Below are 14,246 nucleotides of genomic sequence, written 5' to 3'. Positions count from 1 at the left end.
ACAGTGCTCAAATTTAATGGACAATTGCAGGGGTCTTTGTTGGTCTCTCACTTCCATATTCATTCCAAAGAACCAGGATTTATTTCTCAATTGACACAAATGATTTAAAAATGTAATTTCCGCATTACATTTTCATAAAGTTTAACGATAAAATTCATTCAGTCAAGATAAAGCTTCAAAAATAAAAGAGATGAAGTAATTTTACATTAGTTCAAGCATTATTTGTTTGGTAAAGTACATTTCAGAGAGCAAAGTCACAAAGTTTAACAGTTGTTAAACAATAAACAAGAAGAAGAAGGATGAGAGGTGAAAACAGAAGTAAGTGCCATTGCCTATGTACCCTGAAGATAAATAGTAAGAGACAGTTTGAATAAATACGTTTTAAGCTGCTTTATAAAGGCATCAAGCGAGACCACAGGTCTTGTGTCTGCAGGAAGGGTGTTCCACAGTGTCAGAGCCACAACTTCAACTGCACAATCTCCTTTGGTTTTTTAATAAAGTGCGATGGATAACCAGTAAGCCCTGGTCAGAAGACCAACTGAGTATGGACAATCAGGAAGTTAAAAAAACTCATTTGGTATTTAAAGTTATGATCTGGGAGGACGTTGCCCAATCTCCAGGTGCCCCCAGCAGATAGGACCTGAACAACAAAACCTTCATCATGAATAAATAACACATGACACAAACACCCAAGAGGCAACCTCAAACCCACCCTCTGTATTCTAATTTTTCCCACCACATTTCATAATTAATCAACTTTTCTACACTTCTCATAATAACTTTTAAGTTCTCTAAATTTGTGTTTTGTGCCATTGCTTTATTCTAGAACTATGTGCAGCACTCTTTGCCAGGCTCTTGCTTTTCTTTCTCTCTCTCACTCTTCATCTGCACCACTAGGGTAAATTGCACATGGATGGGCCATCAAAATATCCATAAAGTTGTTACCGTACTCGTAGGCAACCATCGGCATAGTTTCGGTGTGAACGTTCTATTGAGGGTCATGCAGTTCTCAGCAGGCATTGAGACTGCACTCATGAAAGAAAACTGCATGCTCTACTGCATGCACCCTTCATGCACTTGGTAAGAACCAGATCAAGACAGTACTACTATCATGTTCTGGTTATTTTGCACAAGGCTACTAAAAGACTTAGTTAAGGTTCAGGATAGATTCTAGTTTTGGTGATTTGAATTGTCTAGACCAAACACTAAAAGCATAAATCATGCTCCTGATGCTCCAGATATTGCAGAAACATAGACAGTGAATGCTTTACATTCAAAAGACAAGACATATTTGTTAATGTAAGTTAGTTGCATACAGAATAATTTTGCACTGACATGGTATTGGTCAGGTTTTTGCCAAAGATATCACCCTGTTCTTTTATTTCCCTCTCGGTTTAAACCTAACTCTACTAACTCCAAACTAAATTGGTAGATGAAGCTGTTCTAGAGAGAAGACATAAATAGCATCAGAGAAGAGTGTTGCTCTTTCTGTCATTCAACTTCACGAGCAACAAATCACTTCTGCACACTGTAGGAGTGTACATGCCCAATGTCACCTGTCACCGAAAATAAGTTTGAAGTACACCACATGGGTGTCTGACTACACTACAATAAGAAAGCACAGAATCTAAATGGTTATGTATTCTGATAATTATTGTAACCAATTGTTAATACTAATCACTAACACAAACCATGAAATAGTTTGCGTTCATATAAACAGAAGGCGTTTTGGAACCTGCCTATTGCCCGTTCTTCCTTCCCCTCTCCCTGAGCTAGCCTCTATTCCACAAGCCTCAGTAACTCTGTCTGTCTTCTGTCTCTCATTTAGCACCACTGAGCAATCAATCAATCAAATTGTTGTTTGTACAGCCCATATTCACTAATCACAATTTGTCTAATATGGCTTAACAAGGTGCAACATCCTCTGCCCTTAACCCTCAACAAGAGTAAGGAAAAACTATTAAGAGGGGAAAAAATGTAGAAACCTCAGAGAGAGCCACATGTGAGGATCCCTCTCCCAGGACGGACAGAAGTGCAATAGATGCCACGTGTAAAGGAGAACATCAGCAAAATAAGAGTATTTACAACATTGATGAGAAGAAACAATTTGTATCATAATGTAAATTGTGTCTATGTTTAAAGTATTTTCAATGAAGCTTGCTCCTAGAGTTTACTGTCAAAATTCTCTTACAAATCAGCTCCACTACAGCTTTGCTGTAAGAAACATGCTCTCATTAATAAGAGAAGAATAAACTGTGTTCGCTGAATGAGATTAGTTCCATTTCCTCTCTCAGACAAGCTGGACAATGGAGAGCCTTGTTATTTCCTAATGTCAAAGTTCAATCTGATTAAACAGCAGTTGGCCACTAGTGGTGAATGTGTCTCACCCAGTGCCAGGTGGACAAAAATGGGAAGTGAATTTCAGTCTGATTGTCCCATAATAGATTACATTACATGTCATTACAATTAGTGCATTCAACTATTGGAATTCAGGAATACTGAAGGAGTAATACTGAGGGTAATACTGATCAAGCAAGGTTTAGAACACTGGCTGCACCTTTTCCCATTTAGAGACACATACTAATTAAATCTAATAATTCCAAAAGATGAAAAATAGTTATCTTATTGATTATCACAGTAAAATTATCCTTACATAAGGGTTTTGTGCATCAAAGCTCCCAACAATAACCACCACTGTACAAAACTCAATTCTTCTCAATGCAAGCAGCCTTGCATTGAAGAATATTGGGCTGTGAGTTGTGCTTTATGTTAAATAGATTTTCTCTGAAATTGTATGTCCTGGAGCTGATACACTGTACTGTTAGAGTCTGAGTTGTATCTTTCCTTGTACACCACGAACACGGCCCGTCACAGAGGAATTAACACTTGGGGACAGGACAACAGCAGGTCACACCTTCATCACACATGCTTAGACAGAGGAGCTTAAAGTCCTCTGACTGAGGGATCAGTCAGTCAGAATAATGTTACAACTTTGTCAAATAAGATTAGTATACTGCAGTGGGAATTGAACCCTAAACAATGGACCCCGAGAGAACTGCTGGGGGAATATATGCCTGCCCTTTGGGGGAATAGAAAACAAAGTCCAAAATCCATCTACACAACATGAACACAGTCTTTAAAATTGATGATATACAAAGCTGTAAAGTGTGTGCATGTGTGGAAAGGTTTAATCTAATGAGGGCAGGGACAGGTGTGTTCAACTTGATTCAGTGCTGCACATTGATCTGTGCTGGACTTAGAGTAATGCATGTCTAGGTTTCGCTAGCGCTGCGTAATGTCCATCTCTTAAGAGTGACACTTTCTTTAAAAATAGAAAATCATGAAACAGCTGTGCACACCCCAAGACCAGGACATGTTGTGAGTTTGCTGGTGCTACAGTAGAATGAAGCAATGACTTGGCTTGGTCTTTTTTATGCTCCACCCTGCAGTCACCAGCTGTTCACACTGACTATTGGCAAGTGAAGTTGAAAACAAACAAATGTGCTTTTATAATCAATTAAAGGCCTTTTGAGTGAGTGGAGACTTGTGGCTACATCTAATGTGATATATGTGCATGAAGAGTAAAAACAGTGGGCCTGAGAACAGTTTGCCACAGAACCACAGCGCTACACTCACATGGCACAATTGTGTGTTCTAGCATTCATCAACAGGAATACAACCACATGGTACAAAACTAACTAAATGAAAGGAGAATAACATGTAGCAATAATGTGAATTTTAGAGCATATCCAATACCACCTGGCAGAACAAAGTGTAACCAGTGGTCTCTGCCGAACACATTTAAGTACAGACCATGATCTAGACAGGAAACTGATTAGAAATATTGAAAATGATGGTGTCTGATCATTTTGTCTCTTTTTAGTTTAACATCTGGCTGCAGCTTACACTGATTGGACCATTGAGAAGGCCAATGGCAATTGTCTCACCATCTGAATCTGACAGAGAGATGTTTATGGTCAGGATGAGAAAGTCAGTGATGTTGGTGTTTTACAACATCTTTGCAGGACTGAAGTATAATTATTTTTAGACAATTATCTTAAAAACATTTATTATATTCAAAATACTGAGGTTGAGACCTCACTGAGCTGGTGGTGGGTACAGTCATAATCGAAGGAAGACAAGATGAACAGTGAGCGAGAGAAGGCATGTGTGGTGTGAGATCTGTGTCAATGGCATGAATCTTTAGTGCATGAGAGTTGTCAGCCTATTGGGTAAGATATTGATGTCAGGCCTATATGTTGAGCTGCTGACACTGTTTGGGGAGTTTTTCCCCATACTGTACTGAAAACAAACTCTACCTGGTTTGCATGGCTGAGAGCCTACACGTGTGGATGAATAAGCAAGAACGGAGCTGAGTTTTGAGAACTGGAAACCAGTAGATAGTCCCCCATCATTCAAACAAAAAATAATTTTGGCGGCCCCAAAGCATTAAGGTTTTCTCTGCATATGTCCACTGCACATGCTGCAACAACCAGAACCCATAGATACCTTCAGATGAAGACATCCATGGTTTAGATGAAGAAGCTTGACTTTTATTTGATTTGACCGTGGTCATCTACATGACTACATGAAAGAGTTATTAGTTTTGGTTATATTATGTCAAGCTTGCAGGAGACTGCAACACATTCATTGTAGTGGATGATAAGTAACACATTATTGGATTCAAAACCACCTGTTCCAGTAGAGACGACAGATCTGTGTACAGATGTCTGAGAGGATAAAAAGGATCCCAGCCCTGCAACAACTGTTATGGTGAAAGAAATAGTGATGGGACAGTGATTTAGCATGTGGGTTAGAGGATTGAGAATGACATCAGGACAGCAGAAAGTCTACACATCTTCCACCGCAGACTAAAGACACATCTCTTTCGACTATATCTTGGATTTAAAAATAAATAAATAAATAAAACTATATATATATTTAGTGGCACTTATATGGCACTTACATATAGCACTTTGTAGTTTTGCTTCCTTGAAGCAAATTGTACTTTCTTGATTCCTGTTGTTCTGGGTTTGTACCCTCATGGTTGAATGCACTTATTGTAAGTAGCTTTGGATAAAAGCGTCAGCTAAATGTAATGAATGTTCATCATTATAGGCTTTCATTCATTAAAATGGTGACTCACTGACTATATGACTCCAGTTGCGGACACACACACACAATATTATCGTTTCTTATTGTTATTATTATGATTTGTTATTATTATTATCAGTATTATCCTGATTATGATCTTTTCTCAACATAATTATGTTTGAATGAAGCATACATACTCTGGTTACCTGTACAGCGCACACAATGTGATAGTGGCAGACTGTGTGTGCAGTCTAAGGATTAAGCTGTCTAGGTTTTTCTGTCACATTTTCATGAATTTGGTTGAATTGTTGTCTTCAACTTCATGATGTATGATGTATTGATTGATGTGTGTTTATTTGTGCTCTTTTGCAGCCCAGAGATGGCAGCCACATCTGGAAGATGCATCTGGTGAAAGGTCAGGAGGGCCTAGGCATACAGATAACAGGGGGGCGGGGCTCCAAGCGCTCTCCTCATGGCATCATTATAGCTCATATAGAGGAGGGGGGTGCCATTCACAGGTATTGCTACTTTTCTTTAGTACTGTGTGTGTTTGTTTGTGTGTCTCTTTCTGCATTTCAGTGAATCATAATGAGTTTTACAGTATATGAGCTCCTGCTTTCAGTAAAATGATTAGCTGTTTTCATCGATTACTTAAAGTTATTTACTAAATGTTTGAATAGTTGCTATAATCTAAATTCTGTTTTTATATTTTCAAACTTTTCTAAGCACAAATGTCTTCTGGAAATACTCTGCTTTGTACCCATCCACTTTAACTCTATTAATGTCTTAAAGACATTTTCTATTTGGAGTTCAAAGGATTAAAGAGGAGCCGATGTGTGTGTGTTTGTACAGTACAACACATGTTAGTCTGTTTAAATGTGTGTGTGTTTCAGGGACGGGCGTCTTCATGCTGGTGATGAGCTGCTGATGATAAATGGTCAGTCTCTGGTAGGTCTCACTCATCTGGAGGCTGTTGCTATTCTCCGCTCTACTACTGGTCTGGTCCAACTGGTGGTGGCCAACAGGGTAAGCGTGCACACACACACACACACACACACACACACACACACACACACACACACACACACACACACACACACACACACACACACACACACACACACACACAGCTGCTACAGGACCACAGTACAACAACAATGGACAAAACACAAATGACAAACTAGAAGAGTTATTAGACAATTAGAGGGAAACGAAGCAGAGTGGCCTTCTGCCAATTTGTTTTTTCTGTTTTATGAAAACGACATTTGCTGTTTTACTCTTCGGAAAACTGGATTTTTTTATATTGGATTCATGTGGGTCGACGGAAAGGAAGAGACAGTTTCTCCTAAGGTGTTAATAGGTCCTACAAGATGCAGCTCAAGTATTCTTTCCTAGTCCTGTTAGAAATTGCCAATAAACAAATATAAATGTATACTTTTACCATACACATATACTAAACATGACTTTATACTCCCTTGATTTTAACAATACATTTACTTATAATCTCTGCCCCTGCAGGAGGAGTCAGAAGTGGGTTTTGAGCGCTTCCCTTCCACCAGTCTGCCAGACTTGGTCAGCACCTGCAGCTCCTCGTCCTCTCTGTCTCACACTGCTGTCCCTCGTTCACCTCAGATTTCCAACAGCAGCACAAATCTGCACAACCCCTTCCTGGTATAAACAGATATGTTCCAGTAGATGTTTATGTATCTGTGGGTGAATGTCTTTGTTGTACGTAAATCGATCCAGCCGACGAAAACCCATCCCACAAAGCAGAATTAGTGAGCACCAGGGGGTATTTAGTGTAATGTGGTCAAAGGTTGTGATGACAGCTGGGCAGGTCTTCCTCTCCTCTCACTATTTTCAACTCTTCCTGAGCCAGATGGGATGCATAATCCCTCAAGTGTGTTCTGGGCCTGCCCTACTTAATCCAGATGGAGGCGTAATCCAGATGTATTTTGATCACAGGACTGAACCATCTCAACAGACTCCTTTGAGTACAGTAGAGAAGCGAAGAACTGGAAACAGCACAGGGCTAATGCACCAGGGTCTATACTATAGGCTACATTCAGACTTAATTTCATGCTGAAGGAAGAAGTGATAATCTATTTATGAAAATGATTTATACACTGGGAAATTCAATACAAATTGTTGAATGGCTTAATTATAGTAATATCAGATATCAGACAATCCATATCTGTTTAACATGAGATTTCCTGAAAATGTTCTGTGTCACCGTGCAGTTATCTAACCTGGACAAACTCGAAGAACAAAGTAAGGTCGAGGCACCCAAAGGATCCTGCAGCAGCCCCACACCCATGAAGCTCTGCAGTCGATCCCAAGGTTGGTACCTCACAGTAACAGGATATTAGCACCAAAATCCTTCAAAATGAAATCAAACGAACATCAGGGTTAGGCTTTACGAAGTACTTTTCAACAAAGTATCTTTGCTTTTCAGAAATAATTGCATTGCTCCATGTATGATCTTTGATAGAGACAGAGGTTGTACTCAGTGTATTGGAGGTGATGTAGGGCTCTTTAGGGTTGCCCCAGATAGTGCAAGCATCACTTCCTAAGTTTGGTATTTGATTGACCTTATTCCCTTTGGCTGTAACTTTATAATCATTTTTTTTATTTGAAGTCATTTAGAAAAAAATTATAATGGCATACTGAAATTGCTGCTTCTTTGCAGTGGAATGAAATTATTCTATTTCCTGGATCAGGGGGGAGCAGTCGCCTGGAGTCAGTGGGTGAGGATGATGAGCTGTTTGTGGAGAACGGTGTGAGCAGCTGTGAAGTGGTCGAGAAGCCTCCGCCTGGCCGACGTAAACACTCTCTACCTCAACAACTAGATACTGCTGGAGTGAGACAGGTCAGTGAACGCCTCCCTGCTGCCACTCCGATTGGTTTATCACATGTTATGTCCAAAACACACTCATAATTCATTAAGAGACTAAGTACGATCTTTGACTGTTTGTGCTTTAGACCATTAGCTTAGATTATCAAAGGCCTTTATTACAAAGCAGTTGCACGCTATTTCTGTTAAAGATGTTAGTTTAGCAAGATGAACCGCAGAACGACCTGACAACAACTCTGAAAAAACAACGCTGCTCATAAATTTCTACCTTGAATGTCAAGGCCTGATTCATGATTTGTCAGCAAACACATGCAACTCCATCTGATTAGTAGGTGACAGTAAGTAACTCCTAGTGACAGAGCACCAACCTCCTGATTTGAAATGCTAGTTGTGTGAGTATATGTATGCTACGTGCATTATGGTTGAAGAATAATGTTTGGTACACGTGGCACCACACACACACACACACACACACACACACACACACACACACACACACACACACACACACACACACACACACACACACACACACACACACCCCAGAACAAAGCCTGGTCACTCTCTGTCATGACAACAATGACAATGAGAGCTGCACTAATCACAGAGTTGGATAATTGAGGGAGAGAAATTAAAAGAAGGGGACAACATTAAGAACCACAGCCTCTTAGCAGCTGTAGGTGTGAAGTCCCTACAAAAAAGACATGAGCATCAAACCATGAGTACAAATAAAAAAAGATGTTGTTTTTACAAGATAAATCTGACAGATTATTTTGCTTTTTATATCCATCACCTTTTCAGGAGTATCAGATAATTAAGAAATCAGCCCGCTCCCTGAGCACTGTTCAAGTGGAGTCTCCATGGCGACTGGCACAGCCATCTATTATCTCCAGCATAGTGCTGATGAAAGGCCAGGGCAAGGTGAGTGCACTCCTTTGACATGTAAGTGAATAAAGCTGTACTCCATGTGTGTGTATGTAAGCTCACACTAACAGACTGTACACGTTTGTACAACCACAGTGTGTAATTTTGCAACTATCACTTCAATTATGTTTGATCTTTAATCATACCCTTCCTTACCGATTGTGTTCTGCTGCCAAAATAAGCTTCATATTGTCATTGGGCCTCATTTACTAACAGTGCGTAAGCACAAATCTATGCTTAAACCGTGCGTACGAACGTTTGACGTTCAAATCTGGGATTCATCAATATGTTCTTAACTTAATTTGTTTGTACTCTGCGAACAAATTTAGAACTTCCTCAGACCATGCGTACGCACAAATGATGAAGGTCCGGCTGTCCTAGAAAATGTAAACACACACCCTTTTAACTAATACATAGTATATTAAAACTCCATTTATTTAAATAACTGTTCCTTCTGCAGGAGTGTGTGTGTGTGTGTGTGTGTGTGTGTGTGTGTGTGTGTGTGTGTGTGTGTGTGTGTGTGTGTGTGTGTGTGTGTGTGTGTGTGTGTGTGTGTGTGTGTGTGTGTGTCTGCTAATCTCTGTCCCTCTTCACACACAAACTGATAATCACTTGTATTCAGTTATGAATCGATGATGTCGGATCATGTCTCCGGATCGTTCCGGTCCCTTTAACCCTGATGTCCTGACTGTGTGCGTCACGTCACGTCTCGTGTTGTGTATCAGGTTTAAACATGTGTCTGATAAACTCTGGAGAATCAAACAAACACAAAGTAAACATCAGTCCTGTATGTGTCCTAATAACTTGTGATCAGTGTTTATTGTTAAAGTGTAAAGTGAGCGCAGGTCAGAGGAGTGAGGAGGAAACACCGCTCTCTTCATGACCAACGGATTTCCTTATATGGAGAAATAGAGGCGTGGCTGTATGCTAATTGTAGAGAGCGGACACGCACCTGTCGATTTAGAAGGATTCTGATTCACAAACATACGCATGGTGGTGAGAATAAAATCGGCTGGTGCGCACGTGTCATGAATCCGGCGGCGATTTGTTATGTTTCGATGTGAATAACAATAACAATAATAATAATAATCCTGTGATACGCTGTCGTCATGTCCAGAGTTTACGCTGCCTCTTGTCAAATTTCAGCTGGGATTGGCCATTTATACCTTGTGAATTTTTTAAGTAGTAACAGTCAATCAAAGATTTTAAAAAAGCAGCAGCTGAGGTGCTGATAATCAAATTCATTGTCTAAAGCAGAAAACCAGTTCACACACCCAGATCATTAGATCTTTTATTCATTGTCAGTTGAAGTTATGGAATGTGTGCACAGGTGAAAACATTTATTATTTATGTATTCACAATTCGTCAGTACAACCCAACTAGTGGTAAATTAAGTTATGATATATTTTTGTCAAAAAGATAACCAGATATTAGAATATGATGTGCATCTTTGCATGTGTGGGAATGCCGAGTGATGTGTTTCATTTGGTGAAGAAAGTTACACAAAATTACAGAAATAATATGGACTTCATAAAGAGAGTGTGAGCCAAAGTAGTTGTAAATATAGTATTAACAACTGTCTTACTCTCTGAATCACGTCCAAAACTCAGCATATAGCTACAAAAACACTCATCCTTCAAACTCCTGACATGACATATTCAATTTTCTCCTAGATTGTCCGACCTAATCTGTCATTTTCTATGTCTCTGTGTTGGCGACAGTGGACAGAGGCATTATGTTGTTGATTTGTCCATCCATACATGTGGATATCCGTCCATCACGTTCACATGATATCTTAGGAACATCTTGAGGGGATAAAATGATGGCATTTTATGTCCAAAACCACCACCATAACTCTTGTGAATATGCCAAAATAATGTTGTCTGAAAACCTGTCCCGTCTGAAATGTATTGGGATCTATGTTTCATAGGGCCTGGGATTCAGCATTGTTGGTGGGCAGGACTCAGCACGTGGTCAGATGGGGATTTTTGTTAAAACCATTTTTCCTCATGGAGCTGCAGCAGCTGATGGACGATTGAAAGAGGGTAACTTAACTTTTCATTCTCTTCCATTGAATTGAGAGTGCAGGATATAGGAAAGTAAAATATGTATTACGAGGGAAACAGGGACATTTACACATGTGCTGAACATGCATCTCATTCTACTTCTATGCTTCCCTGTGCAGGAGATGAGATTCTGGAAGTGAACGGAGAGTCTCTCCAAGGACTCACACACCAACAGGCCATCCAGACCTTCAAGGTGGACTTTCATGTTGTAGAAAGTTTAACATTCTTTAAAATGAGTGTGTAAAATGTGTTTTTGTTCATCATCTTCACATAAAGAATGCCTTTGACTAATTTGCTCACAATGCCAGCAAGTTCACTGACTTGATCATATTTTTAGTGAAGCAACCAAGGACTTCTTAAAGAGCCCTTTTTAGTCATTTCGGGAAAAACGTCTGTCCTCATCTCCACTTCATTACACCTCACTTCTATTTTTTCCAACAGCAATTGAAAAAAGGTGTCGTGACCCTGACGATTCGAACTCGTCTGCGCAGTCCCAGCCTGACACCCTGTCCGACCCCCACCCTCCTCAGTCGCTCCAGCTCACCCAACTCCAATACCAGTGGAGGAACACCTGTCCCCTCAGGGTTTGAAGAGGCTGATGGCCGCAAGGGCCCTGGTCCCGGTCCAAAAGACTGCGTCATCATGGAGGTCACACTTAATAAAGGTTAGCTGGCTTAATTAAGAATTCCCTTCATTGAAACTAAGGGGCATGTGTGTATGTCCTTATGCTTGAACTGTACATAGTGTATCCTTTGCTGTTTTTTTGCCGTTGTGATAATATGAATTACATATTTTTGCCAGATGTCATACAAAGGTCTCATCTGCAGTGATCTCTTGTTTTGAGAACCCTTCTTCTCTGATAGTGAATGTTGATTTATTTAGAGCCTGGTGTTGGTCTGGGGATTGGAGTTTGCTGTCTGACCCTGGAAAACTCTGCTCCTGGCATCTACATCCACAGCTTGGCACTGGGATCTGTGGCCAAGATGGATGGCAGGCTCAGGTAAAATGTATATGTAGTCTCACTCAGGAGACGCACAAACTGTACTGTAAAACGCTTTGAGTGTTCATCAAGACTAGAAAAGTGCTATATAAATACAAACCATTTAGTACAATGTGCTCAAAGTGCCAACAGTATTAAAGTATGCAGGCATTTTGCGGATCCATATCATGAGTCATGGCAGCACATATAACTATTTTCCAAATAATCCAATTTCAGCTCCTCAAACTAAACAATAGTTTGTTCTCCTATACACCTCTTAGTTCCATTTTATTGGGATGATTATGATGTAGTAGATGACAAGCTTACAATCATATTTAGTTATTAATCAATGGTGTCGGATCAGTGTTGCACCGGTCACTTTAACACTGAGTCCTGACTGTGAGCGTCACGTCTCATGTTGTACTGAGCTGTAAAATATTGACGACTTATTTTTCATTATGTTTAAATGCAGCCTTATAAACTATGGAGCGAATCAAACAAACACTAAGTTACTTCATGTACTGATCAGGTCCTGATAACTAGTGATGAGTGTTTATTAGTTAAAGTGAGAGCAGGTCAGAGTGGAGGAGGAAACAGGAAACCAACCGACTTTGTTTCCACTGTTCTTCAACTAAGTCACTTACCGGCTGCTTCACGTGAACGCTCCTCTCATCTCACTGTGTGTGTTGCTCTGAGTGAGTGAGTGGGGGCGGAGCCCCGGGGCCTGTGTGTCTGTGTATGTTGAGGACACACACACATTTTCTCTCGCTCATGGTATTTCCCATGGTGGCCTATATACGACGATGACTAAGAAAACATTCATCATTTGAAAAACTGATTTGTTCAGTTCAGTGTTTACAAAATATGAACATGCACAACACTCCCCGGGATCAATATATTTTAGAAACGAACTTCAATAGTCTCCTCTTTTTATATTCTAAACCAGATCATTTTGGTTGTGATGTTGTTGCGTGTACAAAGTGAGGTCTTTGACAGGGTTGTGCTTCTCCTTGCAGCCGGGGAGATCAAATACTGGAGGTTGACTCAGACAGTCTTCGACATGCTGCTCTCGGTGAGGCTTATGCCATCCTCAGTGAATGTGGCCCAGGACCAGTCAGTCTCATTATAAGCAGGCACCCAAATCCTAAGGTAAGACAACGTTTGTTTCCGTTTTTATGGACATATCTTCTCTTTTAGCATTTATAACCAATATCTATAGTTGTGTAGGAGCCCCAACATCTGTAGAACTCAGCAGTTGGTGTCCCACAGGTATTCAGAGCATGTAAAATAAAAATAAAATAAAAACTAATACCAAGCAGATGAGTCTGTAATCTTAAACTACCTTTATCCAAGTAAATGTATTTATTCAATGCCCCATTATATACAAGGCAACCCTTAAAAGCGTTACATCCAGGCGCCCCTGTTGACATAAGACTGGGGAAGTTCATACGTAGATCATTCCCATTAACTTGTTATTGTCCTGTCAACATACAAGCTCTTTTTTGCCACAGCAAATTTTCTCCATTCTTTTTCAGAAACTTAACTTGTATAAGACCATTTTATGGACAATGGAACAACCATTAATTTGTTCCAGAATTGACACATATTATTTGTAATCAAAGAGACCTGTAACAGACATTTGGGCTCAACACCATTTGCACTAAGAATGAAACTTTGTATCGTCAAATTTTACAGCAAAACAAAATCCACATTAAAATCTACTTTTAATGCATTTAGACATTTGTTTAAAATGTAAATGTAAAACAGATTGTTTTAAATGTTATCACCAGACTTCAAATTAAAGGAATAGGTCACCCAAAAATGATAGGGTTAGGGGGTAAACAGGGTTAGTTACTGTTTACCCCTGAAACTCCAGCAGTGTTTTGTGGACTCACACACTTCACCCACCCCTCCATTGGCACAGGGGTGAGTAGATAATAAGTGAATTATAATTTTTGGGTGAACTATTCTTTTAAGAGGTCTTTTTCATTTCTGTGTTGTCCATAAGAGGGCAGCATAAACATATAATGTAGACAATGCTATTTATCTATATCTTCATGTCTATGCTCTATATGTATATATGTTATTTAACTTGCAATCATGATAAAAGTGCATTTCTATATTTCTCAGGTATCAGAACAGGAGATGGATCTCATTATAGCTCGATCCTCACACAGGGACAAAATGAGCAGGAACAGACACTCAACTTACTCCCAAGGTCTGTTATGTTTACCTACATTTTGATTTGGCTTTCCTCTCCTTTTATTTTCTACTACATTATGTTCACTAAGTGTTAGAGGGAGTTCAACAGCATGGCCAAATACCTCTT

The 14,246-nt window shown here is 39.8% G+C and overlaps 1 protein-coding gene across 6 annotated transcripts in view; it reads left to right on the top strand.

The window, feature by feature from the left end:
* The window catches only part of pdzd2 (PDZ domain containing 2), a 43,766-nt gene that overhangs the window by 16,339 nt on the left and 13,181 nt on the right, over positions 1–14,246 (top strand). For 3 of the 6 annotated variants that reach the window (XM_034595682.1, XM_034595681.1, XM_034595686.1), the window contains exons 5-17: positions 5,467–5,612; positions 5,688–5,693; positions 5,973–6,120; positions 6,613–6,765; positions 7,335–7,434; positions 7,815–7,963; positions 8,750–8,869; positions 10,803–10,917; positions 11,058–11,131; positions 11,380–11,602; positions 11,821–11,938; positions 12,934–13,066; positions 14,048–14,135. In XM_034595682.1, the coding sequence (XP_034451573.1) occupies positions 5,467–5,612; positions 5,688–5,693; positions 5,973–6,120; positions 6,613–6,765; positions 7,335–7,434; positions 7,815–7,963; positions 8,750–8,869; positions 10,803–10,917; positions 11,058–11,131; positions 11,380–11,602; positions 11,821–11,938; positions 12,934–13,066; positions 14,048–14,135 (1,573 nt within the window). The remainder of the gene's footprint in view (positions 1–5,466; positions 5,613–5,687; positions 5,694–5,972; positions 6,121–6,612; positions 6,766–7,334; positions 7,435–7,814; positions 7,964–8,749; positions 8,870–10,802; positions 10,918–11,057; positions 11,132–11,379; positions 11,603–11,820; positions 11,939–12,933; positions 13,067–14,047; positions 14,136–14,246) is intronic. The other 3 variants (XM_034595684.1, XM_034595683.1, XM_034595685.1) reach the window with 2 other exon arrangements.

This window comes from Hippoglossus hippoglossus, chromosome 9 (genome assembly GCF_009819705.1).
Source record: "Hippoglossus hippoglossus isolate fHipHip1 chromosome 9, fHipHip1.pri, whole genome shotgun sequence".
Classification (NCBI taxonomy): domain Eukaryota; kingdom Metazoa; phylum Chordata; class Actinopteri; order Pleuronectiformes; family Pleuronectidae; genus Hippoglossus; species Hippoglossus hippoglossus.
The sequence above is the reverse complement of the archived record's forward strand: the minus strand, read 5'-3'. Positions and strand labels throughout refer to the sequence as shown.